Below are 17,274 nucleotides of genomic sequence, written 5' to 3'. Positions count from 1 at the left end.
GCACCCCTAAAGCCCCCTCCTCTTAGGGTTGTCCGCCGCGTTGCCTGATAGAAATTGATCCCGTCATGGCGGACGCTCCGCTGGGTACTGAGCTCTGCCCGCATTGCCGGCGGCCCTTCAAGCGGCTCCGCTCTCACCTCCCGCACTGCAAGGCCGCACCAGGCCGGGAAACTGAGACAACCGGGCGGTGGGAGGGGTTGGCAGCGGAGGTGAAGGGTGAGGAGGTATTAAGGAAGAGGAGGAAGCAACAGAAGCAGCAGCAGGCCGCTGTCCGGCCTCGTGTGGAGGTGGAGGCCGAGGCCCGCGATGTGGCTCAATGCCTCGACCTGCTGCCCGAGGAGGTGGAGGGTGTCCCTGAGAAACTTCGGGATGGGGTGAAAATAGTGATAGAGAATCACCGTGTCAAGGTGCTGAGGGACAGGAACGGCCCCAAGGCTGGGAGACAACGCGAGGAAGGTCATAAAGGGTTAAAATCAACCGGGCCAGAGGGAAGAAACACCCCAAAATCAGCACACACTGTTATACCTGACCACAGAGCTCCCAGCTCAAAGGGAGGAAAAGACACTGCTTTAAATGGTGTTAAAACACGAGGGCTGCGTGGTCCCCCTGAAGCTGAGAGCACAAGGAGCCCCCCTGACCTCGCTCAGCAAGAGGGAACAGACAAAAGGCTGGTGGAAGAGAAGCAGGTGTACACGGGATCTGCTGTGGAATACAAAGCCCCTATTGCTGTTTTGCACGCCCATCTGGCAGCAAGGGAGGATTGGAGAGGTCACAAAGAATGGACATCCAAAAATGACCTAACCGACACGCAAATGCTCAGTGTGAACAAGAAGCAGATGGCCGTCGTTTCCGAACCCATCTTGAATGCAGGGAGGGACAGCAGGCTGGCTCTGGACCATTCCTTGCTCCACACCTCCAAAAGCCAACCCATCTGTCTCCCCCAGGCCTCTGGCAGAAGCACACAGTCAGGTGCTGTGGGTTTGGAGTGGTTTCCAGACTTACATTCTAATTACCACAGTCTGAGCATGTTTCCTGGGAAGTCTTTTCAGGATGATGTGGGGATCACAATGAAGACACCAAAGGGCAATTTCTCAGAAGGACATCAAGGTAATGTTAGAAACAAAAGTCTGCTGCTGAGATCTGTACTGCCAGGCTGAAGTGTAAAACGTAAATGGAAGAGGAGGGGTAGGAAATGCTGAGCTGCCGGGCTTTTCCAGCAAGTGGTGTGGATCAGATCTGAACAGGTCTAAGCCTAAGGACATCACCTATCCAACCTTCTCACCCTAGAAAACCAAGGGTGTGCATTTTTGACTTGCACACTGGGGCCAGTAGAGCCAGCTTACTTTGTGGAAGGGACAATAATTCACTCTTCCTTACTGAGCAGCCTCAAGGTCAAAGCACTTGCAGATACATAAGTTACCAGCTGCATGCTCACTGCTCATTGCAGGAAGCACAAGCACAGCATGCGCTGGCCTCAGTTTCCTCCCTTTGACCATTCTGACTTCTCATTTTGCAGGTCCTCTCTCAGAAAGGCACCTGATGGATGTAAGGCTGGGGGAGCTCCCCATGTGGCTCACAACCTGTGATTTCTCTCCTCGGGGACTGCTTGGAGGAGTGCAGAAAGGTGAGGCAAAGTTTCTAGCTCTAAGTTTCTAGCTCTTACCTGCTAATGTGCTGCTGCAGCCTGGTCCAAGGGGCCAGTTTAGGTCTCTGTAAAAGAAGTAAATCAAGCAACCCGACCATCTGGCTTTAGAAAGGCACATGGAAACCAATCAGTCAACTTCACCTGACCAGTATGTGGTTTGACCCTCGTGTTTCTATTCCAACAGTCTGGAGCAGTTATTACAACAAATACATCAACGTGAAGAGGGGTGGAGCAGCTGGGATCTCCATGCTCCTCGCTGGATACTGCGTCCTCAGCTACAGCTGGAACTATCAGCACATCAGTAAGATTTCCTTCTTGGTATCTGTCTTATTTCAGATAATTCCCCTTTTGCAAAAGCTGCTATGATTATTTAATAGTCACGTTATTTTAGGCTCAGAAGTAATTTAAATACTTTATCAGTAAAACCAGTATCAGAGCTCAAGGGACAGCATTGCAATATGATTTAAGAAAGCAGAGGAATTTAGTAGAAGTGCTGGTAACACTTATCAATTTGCAGCTTCTCTCTAACTAGAGCCAGGAACAGTCAGGAACACCCTTTGCCCTCTGCTCTGTGTATGGCTTGAGATATTCCAGCTTGTTCCCTGGATTTACTCAGAAATGACACAAAGGATTAACTGGTGTCTGTAGTTTCTCCACCAAGACTCACTCCCATGTGCAGCTTTATAGTAGATAAACAATGAATGCTGTAGTCAGACTCCTGCTCATCACTGCTGGGCAAAGCACTCTGTTATATAGTCCCTGAGCACAAGACTGTGCTAACATTTATTTTATCTTTTTATTTCCCTTCTTTGCTAGAGTGTAATCGTTGGCGTAAGTACCACTGAAGAAGCTGCAACAGCACCTGGGAAAAGACTGGTAAATGTTTGACAGAGTCAGCACAAGCTCCTGGGACCAACAGGGTTTGAATCCTTGGTGAAACAGCAGAGGCCCATTTCCTGTCAGAGACAGGCTCTTCAAGTTGTTGATAGTGGAAGGATGCTTTTCAACTACCCTCCTGCAGATAGAGGGGGAATCGCTGCCAGCCTGCAGTCACTGCTCTGTGAGTCAGTGTTTAGTATTGAAAGATGAGAAGGTGTTAAGGCAGCTGTTAAGGCAGCTCCTCAGGTCTGAAGGCAGTAGATTTCCTGTAATACTTAGAAAAGTATGTGGTGGATCATTATAGAGAGGGGTTAATAAATAACCAGAATAGCTATTGCCTTAAGTTATCAGAGCTGTACCTAGCACTGGGCACCTTTTACTTTCTTCTCTCCACAATAAGATTATGTTTGTAGTTAACTTGTGAAAGGAGGGTGATCCCTGCGGAGCCCTTCTACAAAGGGGCTCCTGCTTCCCTTAAACACTGCCTATGGGTCTACCTGGGCTCTGAAGCAGCCACAGGAAGGATCTTTGTGGATGTTTTAAAGCAGCAGCACTGAGAACACAGTGCCCTATTTCTGGAGGAAGAAAATCCATTGGATTAGCTGTTGTGCCCAAAGGGCAAACTGACATCAGACAAATGAGGACAGTTATGAGAGTGCTAGTTGTAGCCTGCCATCCTCAAATGTGTCTGGAAAAGGGTTGGTCACATTACAGACACAAAAGAAGGCAAAGGAAAAGTGAACTCTTTATTCTAAGTGAGGTGCAGAATTACTGTGTCAGAGGTGTTTCACCAAGAACTCCCATCTTACCAGCAATAAAATCCTCATGAATTTTTCTTTCCTGTTTGGTCTTGTGCATTCTTAAACATGGTGATTTCTTGCCTGCTTCCAAGGTGACCAGCACAGCCCCCAACCCTCCCCATCCTCCTTCAGACCTGTGGGCTGGTAGTCTACTAATGCCATCTCCCTGCTGTGCCAATCCAAGTGTACCCACATACCAGCTGTGTAGGAGAGGACAGAGGCAGTGACTGCTGTGGGAACAGCGAGGAGTCCCATTAAGGAAGACGTGATTTCTCTTTTGCTGCTTGGGCAAATAGCTGTAAGAGCAAGTGCTGAGCAAAGCCAACAGGCTTTTCTAGTCCAGCAGCTGTCCTAGAAGCCTGTCTGGCTCCATCATGCTGTACACCTCCCTGTGTCTTCCTTCTGCTTTCCCTGTGAGAGCACTCATTTCCTCAGCAGGATTTCCATTTGATGCTTCCCACACTTGCCAACATAGTGACCTTTCTGTCTGCACTGGGCAGGGAACAGGGAGAGGCAGGCATCAATTTTGTGATAGATCAACCCTGTGCTGTCTTACCACGTGTTCTTGTCCCATCATTTCCAAGTGAGTGGACTAATGGAGCTATACCTCATCTGACACAGCTTGTGCCTATAAGAAACAGCCTGAGGCTTATTACTACAACAACCCCCTGCCTCCAAGACTGCTTTCCACAGCTATTCTACTGTGTTCCAAGTGTTTACAATCAAAGAAGCCTCCCCATTATCACTTCCACTCCTTCCCAGACAGTTCATACCTCATCTTGGGACTGCTTTCAGACAGCCCCAGGCAAGGCTAAAACCCACTTTCAGAGCCCTCACACAGCTCATGCTGTCCCTCTCTCACTCCTCTGAGGTAAGACCATTGCTACAAGCCTCCCAACCCCAACATCACTCACCTTGAAGCAGATGCCTGGCTCTGGTGGGCACCATAGGGGGAACCATTGCCACGGTTCTTGGGCTGCACTGGCAGGGACTGAGTGGTGCTGATGCAGCAGGGGCTCTGCAGGTGATATCTCTGCATCCACTCCCCCCTGGCAACAGGTCCTAGCCATGCATAGCTTCTGAGGACACTGCTCCCTTTGGGGTGGGGAAATCAGGGAGCAGATATGGGGCACTTACTGCATAAATTTGCATTTAGGTCCATCAGGGTAGAAGCCAACGAGGTAGTTGGCACATATCACCCTCTGTGTGTGCTTGTACCTGCACAGGGGTCCTGCCACACATAAAAGAGCACCCTGTTAGCAGGGACCTAATACTGATTCACAGTATTGGCCTGTATCTCTGCCATGAACCCAGTAGCATCCCCAGACAGCCCCAAAGCTCACCCTGCTCTGGCTCCATCACCTTGCAGGAGCTGGGGCCAGCAGCAGGGAGCAGACCCCCCCATTACCAGTAGATGGGGGGCACTATCCCAGTATCTGGGCACTCACCATGCCTGCAGAATCCTCGGTCATACCAGGGACAGCCCGTGGTGCCAGCTGTAGCATCAACATGTGGAAAGGGACAGTCCTCACTGCTGCACTCACCTGTGGGACCAGAGAGGGGTGAAGGCTGGGACAAGACTCACCTAAACCAAACAGCAGAAATGTGGAGAAAACAGGTGCCCAGAGACATGCAACCTCCCACAGGCACTGGTGGCATTTCTTCCCGCAGACAGGAGGTGGCATCAGGAGATTGCTTGAGGCCAGACCCGGAGGGCACAGGGGGCTTGGGTGGGACAGGCTGCAGGGGCCTCATGCTGCTCTTACCGAGCTTGGAGTGGGAGCAGCACTTGGGTATCACAGTTGTGTTGGGCTCATGTAGGAAGTCACAGCCACTGCTCCATGAAGGCTGTGCTTGCAGACCACCACCCACTTCATTCCATTGTGTAGGATCACCCCCAGAATGCAGCCAGCTCATACTGGCAGTGCCTGAGTGTCCCATACCTTCACTTCAGAGCATTCAGACCCTCCTCTTCATGCTCTTTCACAGCTCTAGTCCAAAGGATCGTGGCACTGGGAGAAAAACAAGAGGCTCTTAGTAGTCAGCCTTCTGTGCTTCAAACCTGTATCTTGCAGGTTGCAGGACATACAGATATGGAGAAACACAGTATTATCATGGTGTGGTAACAGAGCAGAGAGAGGCACCATCCAGTTCCTGATGTCCCCAAGGGACTGCAAAGGGACACTGGTTCCAAGGGAATGTGCCCCCAACTCTTCCCACAGAGCTGCACTGGGTGCATCCAGAAAGAAGCAAAGCCTGAAGCCAGCCCAGCAGAAACACCACAGCAGGGGTAGCAAAGCAGGGAGAACCCCAGCACCTTCTGCACCTCTGCTGCTCTCCAAGGATGGCACAGGACCCTCAACTTACTGTCTTTACCTGGGAAGTGCAGGAGCTGAGCTCCTCCTCCATATCAGCCTCCACATCAAATCTGATCCTGCCCCCACCAGCTCCTCCATCACTCTGCAGTCACTAATCCCCAAGACCACTCAGAAACTCTCCTCCTCCCACCCCGCAAAGCAAAGCTGACTGAAGCAGGAGCCCACTGCCCTCCATTTAGAGGGAGAAGCTGCCCACATCTGCTCTCAATTTGCAGCCATGATTGCCTGGTGCTGCAGCCCAGCTGTGGGGAGCTCAGCTCAGACCCCCATCCCTGGTGATGCCTCCCTACATCAACATATGTTTCCTCTGCTAGTGCTGGGAGAGCAGCTGGCAGTGGCCTGACCCACAGGGGGGTCTGCAGGAGCTGACTCTCACCCCAGGCTGTATGCTCAGCAGGGAGAGCCCAACATCACAGCTGAATGTGATCTGCATGCCACAATTAAATACCCAGATTGCAAGGGATGGAACCTCTTGTTGCATCTTGTAATGCTTTGAGCATTGATGGTGATGCAGAGGTGCACCATCCCCAGTCCCACTTTGCAGTGCCACATCCCTGTTATGATTTAGCCTGGAAGTATTGGTAATGGTTGGACTAGATGATCTTCTAGGTCTTTTCCAACCTTGATAATTCTGTGATTCTGTGATCCCCAGGCTCACAGTGGGCACAGCCAGCTCACTCCTTGCAAGCCATGAGGAGCCTCTTTGGCCTCACTGCCAGGCTGGGGGCTTGCACATGTGTGAGGCTGTAGTAGCATGAGTGGGACACAACCCTGGTGTCACACTGCCTCCCAGGGCCACCCCAAGCAGACCCCTGTCCCTCTTCCATCATACAGTTCCTGCAGCCATGAACAACCCCATCACGCGCCCGGAGTGACATGGCCTGACACATCAGGGATGGAGACCTGCTCCCATTCTGTCACTAGCTATAAATGCACTGGAGCAGTGCTGCCCGCCTGCTGAGCACTGCCAGCGGGGCTGCAGCCTTGCACTGAGCACCCACCAGCACCCAGTAGTTGGTCCTGAAGGCACCCCATGCAATGTCACATCCTGCACTGGTCTGATGCTCCCTGGCATCACAGCATTGCTCCCCATTAGCCCTAACCCCACACTGCTGGCCCTGCACTGGGGCTGTGGTCCCATACTGCTGAGCAGAGCTGTGTCCCATTTGCACTCAGTGAGTTGCTGTGCTTTCTGCCCTGTCGGCTCGCAGCAGTGCGGTGCTGCCAAGCAGAGGCTGGAGCCGACAGGCGTCACAGCAATGGGAATGGCTTTGTGACAGAGCCAGGACTGCTCAGCACCTGCCCTGGGGCTCCCCATCCCCACAGCACCCTCCAGGAAGGGGTGCAAACCCCATAGACCTTCCCTGTGTGCTGCTTCATGTCAGGGCAACAATAAGGAACAGAAGGAGCCTGGCGACCTCTCAGGACACAGAGACCAGCACCATTGGTTTAGGGAGGGATGCTCAGAGCCCAGTGCAGCAGTTTCAGCCCAATGGAGCAGGGTGGGAGCAGGGCAGAGGCGTCCCGGTGAGCTCAGAGCAGCCACTGGCCCGGCTGCCAGCTGCAGCTGCTGTTGTTCTCCCATCCCAAACAATAGCCCAATGTCCCACACCGCAGGGCATTGTGTCAGCACAGGACCCCATTGTGTCCCCACCGCAGCTCAGCGCCTGCTCCCACCAGCATCACCCTCCCAACCTCTTGTACAGGGTGGTGGGCACCCAGCCCAGACCCTCCCAGGGCTAGAAAATAATAGAGCAGCCAAATCCTTCCCTCCTGGTCCAGCCTTGTAAAGCCATCTGCTTGAGAATGAGGAAGTGTTCCTGGACTGCTCTCCCCATCTTATCCCATCCCACTACCAGGTAGGGAACAGCAGAAACCCTGACATAGGATGGCAATACCTGCTGTGCTGGACACAACCCCACTATCCACCCACCCCAGGGCTCAGAACAGGGCACCCCCAGCCCATAGGACTGGGAACAAACAGCCAGTCCTGCCCTTCTACCTTCCCCTTCTCCCTGGCTGAAGGAAGCAGGCTGCAGGAGGAGAGGCCACTTGGCAAAGCCACCCCTTGGCAGGAGCAGGGCTGGCCGGAAGGGCACAGCCCAGAGCCAGATCCGGCCAGCAGGAGCTCACCCGCTTCCCCCACAGCAGGCAGCCCCGCTCTGATGGGCAGATAGAGCACAGCCACAGGTGCCAACATACAGCCAGGTTGGCACAGCCTCACACTGAGCCAGAGAGCAGCCACAGGGCCAGGGAGAAGGCAACAGCACCAGGTCTGGAAGCAGTATAGAAAAACCCCATCCCCACACTGGATCTGATATAGAAGGCAGCCACCCACATCTCACCCCATAGGAACTCAAGCCACTGCTGTCACTAACATTTCCTTTATTCTTCACATTTTTACATACATGGTATAAAACCCTTTTCTTCCACCCGCCTGCACCAGAACAGCCCCACAACAGCTTCCACCAGCATGCAGGACCGGGGGGTCCCAGGCATTCATCCCTCAGGGCACAGACCCACGGTCCTATTAGTGTCCCCAACACAATCGGTGCCAGGACCATACGGAGTGTGTCACTGCTGGGATGGAGCATCCATCTGATGTGTGAGGAGTGAGTCCTCACTGCAGCATGAAGGCAGAGGCTCTCAGACTGCAGAAAGTCCCTAAGAAACCCAGAGCTGCCAGCTGTCCCAGGGCTCTGAGTTTAAGTCCTTCCTCATGGGAAATGTCCCCTCCGTTAAAAAAACAACAACAAAAGCAAAGAGTAAAGAAAGTTAAGTACAAATCGGAGAGCAGTAAAAACCTTAAGGTGGAAAAAAAATATATATATGTATTACTAGAGGGACTAAAACCTCAAAGCCTCATTTTGTTTGATCCTATAATGCTTTACATGGGCAGGGGAAAAAAAGGAAAAGAAAAAAGAGCACTAGCATCCAAAGTCCAACAGAAAGAACCAAGTCTATTTCTTGTCCAAGGACACACTGGAGCTTTCCCAGGGCAGCACTGTCCTGTCACCATGGGATGGCACTGGCAAACTGGGTGGGAGAAGAGCAAAGTGTTCCTGGTGCTGCCAGCCCCAGCACTGGGTCAGCCATCCCCATGTCCAAACAGTCACAAATAAGAACCAGTCCCCTCAGCTCACCGCCTGCCCTTATACCCTGATCTCATCATCATCTTCATCAGCAAAGGAGAACTCCTTGTCAGGGCGCTTTGGAGGGCCCCGCTGGCTCTGTGCTCCTACTGGGAGGGGGCTGCGCTCCCCCGGCCCCGAGGCACAGCTGGATGCTGCACTGCTGTCCCTGGGGCCACCGGTGCTGCGGGATGGGCTCTGGCTCTGTGTGGCCACTGGAGAACCAGGTACAGCAACATCCCCCTCCTCGCGGCTCTCCTCCACCTCAAGGTCTTCATCCTGCTCCCACTGCTCCTTATCCATGATGCTCAGCACATCGCCGAGCATGGAGGGCCCCAAGTCGATGTGGAAGGACATGATGGACTCGGCGTGTTTCATGCCCGTCCCACTTTTGGCCACCACAACGGGCAGCTCCGTGATGTCCCCGAAGTCGCGCTCATCCATGCCAGGGCTCAGCGGCCCAGCAGCCGCCCCATTGAGACGCTGCTGCTCTTCGGGGCTCATCTCCTCCGGCATCTTCTTGACAGGACTGGAGGAGAGGCTCTTGGGCAGCTGCCCCGCGCTCCTGTCCACCTCCTTCTCATTGAGCTGCGGCAAGGAGACGGCGTTCTTCACAAAGAGAGCGGAGTCACGCAGAGAGCCCAGCATGTCCCGCCGGTCACCCCGCGTCACCGACTGCGAGCGTTTGCTGCTGCGGAAGCGGCGGGACAGCAGCCCTGGCTTGGAGGCTCCTGGCTCCTCACCTACCTCTGGCTCTCCAGCTTTGCTGGTGAGGAACGAGGTGTCCCCAAAGGCATCCCCAGCCCGGCCCACGTGCATGGTGTGCCTGAAGTCCCCCAGCGGTGCACTGATCATCTCTGCTGTCAGGTCGGCCCGTGAGCGTCGCTTGGAGTGTGCCGAGTTGGAAACGAGCTGCTTGAGGATGGGCATGGTGCTGGTGGTGGGCAGCATGGCCCAGCGTGCACGGCTGCTGCTCACGGCTGCTGCTCCACACACAGGGTCACACCCAGCATCACCAGTGGGTCACTGCAAGGGGACAGGAGAGGGACACAGTCAGGTTATGGAGACACCACGGAATCATAGAATCAAAGACCTCTAAGCCCCTAAACCACCCCCACTGTACCCACCGACCATGTCCCCAAGTGCCACATCTCCATGGTTCTGAAACACCTCCAGGGATGGTGACTCTGTCATTCCCTGGACAGCTGTGCCAGGGCCCAACCACTCATTTTGAGAAGCAATTGTTTCTAATATCCAACCTGAACCCCCCTGGTGCAATATAAGGCTACCACCTCTCAACCTAAACCAATGGGCACAGACCTGCTGACACCAGCCCTCATACTACCAGGCTGCAAAATACAACACCATGGCCACAAATGACTCTGATCCCCCAGGAAAAAGCATCAGCTCCTACACACAGACCATTGCAAGGGGGGTTGGGGCCTCAGACTCCACCAAGTTATCCACACCCTGTTCTGTCCCCTCAGATGAGCAGTGCCAGTCCCCATCCACAAAGCAGACCAAGAGTTGGGCATGGAAGAGCAGTAGGAAAGTCCCTGATGGAAACAAGCATGGCACTGTGGTCCCCTTGTCCTGTCCCATGGTGACCCTGAGCTGAAGGCTCACAGGTGTCCCTTCTCCTCCCTGACCACTTGCACTTTATTGCTGCTTCGGAGGCAGATCCAGGATAGCAAACCTGGGGAACCATCACAGCATCGCCACATCTCATCCTGCACCATGGACCGCTATCACCCCACTGCCCCAGAAGGGAAAGCTGAGCCCCACAGCAGCCAGATCTACAGCAGAGCTCCTTGGGTGACACCACCACGCTTTGGGGATACATACCCACTGCCCCCCCCCTCCCTGTGCAGCCCACCGGAGTGCGGCACGGCAGCACTGAACCTCCAGGAGCCGCACACCGAGGGGATGCCTGGGATTTTCTTTTTTTTTTTTTTTTTTAATTGAAAGAAAGCTGGGAGGAGCAGCAGCCAGGAGGAATTGGAAACAGACGGCAGGAAGTGTGTGAGGAGCCCCCGGGAGGCACCTCCAGGCTGAGGGGAGCAGAGCAGGGACAGCTTCTGCAGCCTTGAGCACCTGGTGGCATGCATGGCAGAATGGGGACATGGGGGTACCACAAAGCCATCCATGCTGTGCCCTGGTGCTGATCCTACATGTGCCCCCACCCCACTCCCCCACACGGCCACCTCACCATCACTGCTGTGACTCAGGGCTTACAGCTCACAGCAGAGATGACCAAGCACCTCTCCCTTCCTCTTTCCCACAACCCGGCACCATTACGGCCACCCCCATCCCCAGTGCCACCACTGACCCCATCCAGCCCAGCCCCAGTGGCCACACAGGAGGGAACAAGGACAGTGACCACATCTCTGCATCCCATGGCGTCAGGAAGCCCCAGGTGGCCCCGAGTGAGGAAGAGCCAGAGAGGAAGAGCTCACAGCCGCCCTCTTCCTCCACTTGGGCACCGCGGCATTGCCGGCACAGTGACGCTCACAGGGAAAGGGACAACAACTCTTCCCTATGTCCTCCAGCCATGCCCAGCTCTGTGGGACCAGTGGGGAGCGAACCCATAAGTTGATACAGCAGCAAGATCCCAACAAAACCCAGCCACATTCCCACACACATACCCCAAACCTGCCCTGAGATGTCTGTCTGTCCCTCACCACGCAGCTGAGCTCGTTCCATGTGGGTAGGGCGCACTCTGACCCCACATGGGTGCAAAGTCCCCATTCCCTGCCCCACTCACGCAGTTCCTGCTCAGAGCCAGCATACTGCATAGCAGCCCCCAGAGCTGCAGGGACATAGTGACCCATGGGGGCTCCGGAGGGGACACAGCGGCATGGATGGTGTAGCTGCTCCATTTCCCACCAGCTCATCCCATACACTGCAGCCACCCTAAACCCAGAGCTGGATGGGCTCCTCCTCACACCCATGTGCAGCCCATCAGCTCCCCAGAGCACCCCACTTCCAGCAGCAGCTCCTGCATGCGCATGGTGCAGACATTTCACTCTGTGCACTCTCCTTTCAGGCCAGCATTCCTGCAGCCTTTGGTTTTACATAAAACAAACACTCCCAGCAAGCTCCCCAGCTGGGCCAGGCAACCGTGCTGGCTGATTTAGGCCATCTGGGGACTGTCCCTCCCTTGTATTTAGATTTCGGGGCCAAGTTGAGCATTTGCAAGATACTTTGCAAGCTGCAGTGAAGGGGCCGCCAGGAGTTACTGGCACAGCCTCCCTATCCAGCCGCCCTCCATCACCATCAGCCTCCAAACAAGCCCTCTCCCCCCTCCAACCCCGAAGCTTCAGCCCCCAAACCCATTTCATAATGGCCCAAATCTCCCTCAGGGCCTTACCCCCAGCCTCACATAAAGGCAAACCTTGAGCATCCACCTCCACCAGCCCCATCCCACTGAGGGAATGGGGCACAGAGCCCTCTCTCCTCCTGCTCTCGCTCGGGGCAAGGAGCAGATCCTGTGACATTCACGCTGTGCATGCTTTCACAAAGGAAACCAGGCCAGAGCAGTTCCACAGCTGCCTCTTCTGCTGCCTCTGGGATCACGGCTGTGAAACCTGAGCGGTGCAACAAGGCTGGCAGCGCTGCCCATTTCTGGGCATGACGGGTGGCAGCGAGTCCAGGCAGGGCTTTGGAGATGGGGATAGGATGGGACCTGTAAGCAGGGTTTAAAGGCAACAGGAAGAAGGCAAAGCAGCGGTTCGCACTCTGCCTCATCCCTGCTTCTCAACCCTTTGGGACCTTGAGCTCGAAACAGCCAGAGCCTCTTATCCCTGACTTCCCCAGCAAATAGGTGCTCAGGGACACCCAGATCCTGCAGACAGCACAGAGGAGAGCTAAATCCCAGCCAGCCCCACACAGGGTTAGTGTCGGTGACCACACACCCCAATGCCACTTGCAGCCCCATCTCACCCCACTCCACACCAGTCACCCACTGGGGACCACAAGGCGAAAGCACAGGGATGGCACATGGGTGCATGCGAGGGAAACAACGCTCCAGCCACACTCCCACACACTTTGCCTCTGGCTCACCCCGCTCCCGGGCTGGGAGAGCCCATCCCATCCAGCCCAGCCGGATCCCAACGAGCCAGGTTGTGCACATGCCACAGGCAGCAGCCTCCAGCCCCGGAGATCAGAGGATGCTCCCCACCCTGCCGGGCGCTGGGGCAGGGGCAGCACAGGACCGGTCCATCCCCAATACAGCTCCGGGGCAGGGAGGACGCTGCCCACCCCCAGCCCCCGGCTGCCGTCTCGCACAGCCCTTTGATGTCGCTGCTTGGCAGACGGCTGCCGGAGACGCTTCTCTTCTCAGATGACGCCCTGCCACCTCCGGTCCCACGAGGGGACCGACGTGTTATCACACCCCGATGAGCCCCGCCAGGTTTGGGGCGGCCGGTTCTGTTCGCGTGGGACGAGGAGGCGCCCGGTAAACGCTGATCTCCGCTGTAGGTGACAGGTCTGGTCCTGTCTGTTGGCTCCGCAGCCGACTCAGTCAGGGGATGCACAGAGGAGGCTTCAGCCGTCGGAGCCCGGGTCAGAGGGACGGCTCAGCTCGGCTCTGGCTGCAGCTATCTGTGCGTAAATCAGAGCTGACCCGGGGAAGCGCCAGCCTGGCGGTGCCAAAAAGCGGCGTTCCCCCAGGGAGAGCTGACGCCCAAAAGCTGCATCCAGAGTTCAGCGAGGAGCTATGGGCAGGACACGCCATAACACGCAAGGGAGCAAAAACCTCCTGCTTAGGGCCCGAGAAGCAGCTCGCAGCCACGGAGGGGACGTTTCCGAGGGGAAGGGTTATCTATCTCCCCGCTCAGTCTCTGGCAACAACGGGCTGGTCAGGGTCTAACAGGATACCGGGGCTAAACAGCCCTCCTGACCTCCTCCAGGCTCCGAATTCCTGCGGTTTCGTTGGGGTGGACGGGAAATAAACAGCCCGGCTTCCCACGGCTCACCCCGATACCCCAACCTGCCCGCACCCCACCGGCCGGCTGAGGGCCCCGCGCTGCCTGAGCTCAAACAAAACCCTGCGAACAAAGGGAGAGACGGCAGCGGTCAGCACAACGCCGCCGGGCTGCTCACAGCTCACCCCACAGCGTGGCACCGAGGGGATGGCTGCCCCCCCACCAGCACCCAACCTCATGAACATACCCTTGTGCTAAACCTCAGCTGGATTCGCTCCACGGTCTCCGAGGGAGCCGCGTCCAAAACAGATTTGTTTACTGCGTGTCCCGAGATCGGTCCGTCGCTCCCTGCCCCTCTCCCTGCCTCAGTTCCCCCCCCCCCCCCATAACTAATGATCCCATCTCCTGCGTTAACAGCCTATAGATCGGCACTTGGAAACATCCATACCGACACCGGGGCTGCTGGGGTCAAGCCAGGGCAGCTCAGGCTGCATCCCTTTCCCCACCAGCGGCTTCTACCCCCCAGCTCGGCTTTGGCAGCACCGTCCCACACCGTATCAGGCTTCTGAGCCCCGTGCTCACGTTGCAGAGCTGAGAAAGGCCCCGGGATATCTAGAATGCGTCCCCCGGGAGTGCTGAGCGCTATAGGAGAGTAGAACGAGACGGCCGGGAAACCCTGACCCATCCCCATCTGCAGGAAACAGAGCTAAAGGGGGATTTCAAGCTGCTCTGTGACTCAGCACCCGCTTTAGCCCCGTCCCAGCGAGCCCAGAGGTGCGGCTGGAGCTGCTCCAAGGATCGGCGTTTCCGAGAAGGGCGCAGAGTTCGGGACTTCGACGGGGTGGGCGGTCAGAGCCCAGCCTGGGCACCGCGAACCGGGGCAGGACAACGCGCCAGGGCCGGGACAGCCCCGAGGCCGGAGCCCGCAGCTCGGGTGGGGCGAACCGGTGCCCCAGGCTGGGCAAATAGAGCTCCGGAGGCGCTGCATCCTGTTAACTCCTTCACACACCCGGCCTGGAGCAGGGACAGGGCTCAGGACAGCCCCGGGACTCCACCCGCAGTGGTGGGGCACCGGACCCCCCGGTCCCGCATCCCACCCACCCCCTGGTTCAGGGGCTGTTCCCTGGTTCGAGGTGGGAGGAGGTTGGGGCCACGGCGCTGCCAGCCCCGCAGCCCAGCTCCATTCCCGATTACCGAACCCCACCCGCGGGGCTCCCTGCCCACCGGAGCTTTATCCCTACGACAAAGCCGGCAACACACGGCCCGGAGCTCCCCCAACAGCCATCGGAGAGGAACGGTCCGAGCTCAGTGCTTGCCCCAATGCCGCCGCGCCGCGCCCCGTCCCTCCCCCGGACAATAGCAAAGCCAAGGCCCGGCCATCCCACCCCCGTGCCGTGTCGTTCCGAGCCGTGCCGTGCTGAGCCGTAATGGAGCGCAGCCCGACCCCCCCTCGTACCTGCGCTCTCGGGTCCCATGCCCGGCCCATGGTTGTGTCTCCCGGTGCGAAGCCTCGCCGTACCGAGCCGAGCCGAAGAGAAACCGCACCCCCTCCACTACCGCCGGGCTCCAATGATGTCATCGCCCCGCCCGGGCCAATAAGGCCGTACAACGTCATGGGGCTGCCCCACTCCCTCCATTCAAACCCGAGTGGGGCTGGGGGGGGATAACCCTTGTCCTGGGTGCGGCATTTTTAGGGGTCCCCATTGGGATCTCCCAACCTTGGGGAGAGGTCCCCTATATGGAGCGCAGGGATCCACGCTTGTGACTCCCCCCCCCCCCCCCGTGGGGCAGCCGGGAGATCCGTTCTCCCTTCATCCAGGCCCAGCAGTGGGCGGGGGCAGCCCGCACCCCCAGCACGGGAACCGAGGCTGGAGGCTGTAATTAATTAAGGGAATTAAAGCCGAACTGAGCAGCCAGGAGTCAATGGGCTCAGCCCCGGGGGAGCACCGTTGGCCCCGCTCCACTCGCAATCGTGTCACCCCCACTCGCCCTCTGCTGTCCCCATCCTGTCCCCATCCAGCCCCGCAGCCCTATAGCCCTATAGCCCCATCCCCTCGGCAGCCCCACGCGATGGGGGTTAAGGCTGGAGATTAAGGCGAGACCTTTGTGGGAGAAAAGGGGCGGGAGAGACAAGATTATCCCGAATCTGCCTAATGCGGCGTTTCTTGCATATTCTGAAGCGTCTGGCGCCTCTGTGCATGCAGCAAGAATAGGGGATAAAGGGGTGGCGAGTGGGAGATACGGCTCCAGATGCTGCGGCCCTACGTGCTCAGGAGCTCATTGCTGGGGCACAATGGTGCCGAGGCACAAAGGTTTCTGGTGTCACCAACGAGAGGAGAACCCAAAGTGCAGGGCGGCTCCATTCCCCAAAATGCAGCTGCATGGGTTTAGCAGCACCAACCCAAAGGGATGTATCTGAGACCAGGCAGCCCTGGGCACTTCAATGGTTCATCCCAATGCTGCCCACTGTGGGTGTGGGATGAACCAGAACCATAAACCTATTGCTCACTGCAGGGCTGGGCAACGTGCAGCACTGTGGGGGTTGGCATGCCAGAGTTGGGGGCTGAGCACTAAGACCAAACCAACAGCACTGGTGTGGGTGTCCTGCACTGCTGCTGGTTCCTGCAGGTTCCCCACAGGCTGTGCTGCTCCCTCTGTTCACATCACTGCCATTTTCATAGCCGGTTTGGTTGGGAAATCTCATTTTCCCTGCTTTGCATTGGGGAAACTGAGGCAGGACACGAAGCACTGTGCCTGTGCTTCTTCAGGTTGGAGTGGCTGTAAAAGAGGAGGTTCCATCCTGGGGCTCAGCCCATGTGCAGCCCCCATGGCTTGTTATCAGGTAAATCAGTGCTACCAGGCTAACTCATGTCACATGAAGGCCTTGCATTGCCAATGCTGCGTGCCTCACCTGATGCTGTCATGAGAGCTCAGTGCTGGGTAAGACAGCACAGTCAGAAGGAATTAAGCTCAGCTGGCTGCCAGCAAGACAGCACTGCTGGGGACAGCACCTGAGGGCTGGTGGGGCTGTGGCTGGGCAGAGCAGGCACCCACTGAACCTGAAACACTATCAGAGCTGCCCCCACTCCTGTCCTCCTACAGAGCCCCCGGGGCAGGATCCAGCCCTGAGGAGATGGCAGTAGGGTTGGGGATGCTCAGAGGCTCAGGAGCGGGTGGCTGGATGGCTCTGACCCTCTTTGAACCCATCGCTGGCTCCTTTTAGTTCTTCTCAGCAGCTTTTGAAAGCAGAGTGAAAAAAAAGGATTGTAAAGCACTTTTAAAAGCCAAGAAAAATGTGCCTGGGTTCCCAGCAGCCAGTCCCCTCCTCCCCAGCAAGCACAGCCAACACCTCAGTGCCTGCCAGCTCTGCTGATGGTGCTGCCTTGGCCATGCAGGAGATGCTTCTGAGAGCACCGTCTGGTTTCCCCTGAGCCCAAGTGCTGCAGTGGGGTGTGGGAAGCACCAGGCAAGCAGCCTGGGTGCCATCACAAATCCCCCAGCCCCAGAGCCCTTGTG

At 56.6% G+C, this 17,274-nt stretch overlaps 2 protein-coding genes and 1 pseudogene across 7 annotated transcripts; 1 reads left to right on the top strand and 2 right to left on the bottom strand.

Moving 5' to 3' along the window:
• The first annotated feature begins 14 nt into the window (after positions 1–14).
• Positions 15–3,363, top strand: C18H17orf80 (chromosome 18 C17orf80 homolog). Its single transcript, XM_015880183.2, has 4 exons — positions 15–1,107; positions 1,517–1,624; positions 1,830–1,946; positions 2,462–3,363. Exons 1-4 carry the CDS (start codon positions 66–68, stop codon positions 2,488–2,490), a joined length of 1,296 nt encoding a protein of 431 aa, XP_015735669.1. The 5' UTR covers positions 15–65; the 3' UTR covers positions 2,491–3,363.
• Positions 3,364–3,738: 375 nt separating this feature from the next.
• On the bottom strand, positions 3,739–5,733 carry LOC107321972 (annotated as a pseudogene).
• A 2,334-nt stretch (positions 5,734–8,067) lies between these two features.
• CDC42EP4 (CDC42 effector protein 4) lies at positions 8,068–15,521 on the bottom strand. 6 transcript variants are annotated; one of them, XM_015880118.1, is made up of 3 exons: positions 15,215–15,521; positions 9,581–9,859; positions 8,068–9,442 (listed from the first exon to the last, which is right to left on the bottom strand). In XM_015880118.1, the coding sequence occupies exons 2-3, from the start codon at positions 9,782–9,784 to the stop codon at positions 8,855–8,857; spliced, it is 792 nt and encodes a 263-aa protein (XP_015735604.1). In that variant the 5' UTR covers positions 9,785–9,859; positions 15,215–15,521; the 3' UTR covers positions 8,068–8,854. The 6 variants fall into 6 exon arrangements, with proteins under 6 accessions (XP_015735604.1, XP_015735605.1, XP_032304170.1 ...); XM_015880119.1 differs by having other exon boundaries at positions 8,068–9,421; XM_032448279.1 differs by having other exon boundaries at positions 8,068–9,862.
• Between the last annotated feature and the right edge of the window lie 1,753 nt (positions 15,522–17,274).

Source organism: Coturnix japonica, chromosome 18 (assembly GCF_001577835.2).
Source record: "Coturnix japonica isolate 7356 chromosome 18, Coturnix japonica 2.1, whole genome shotgun sequence".
Lineage (NCBI taxonomy): Eukaryota > Metazoa > Chordata > Aves > Galliformes > Phasianidae > Coturnix > Coturnix japonica.
Note: the sequence above shows the minus strand (reverse complement) of the source record. Positions and strands in the feature narration are given on the sequence as shown.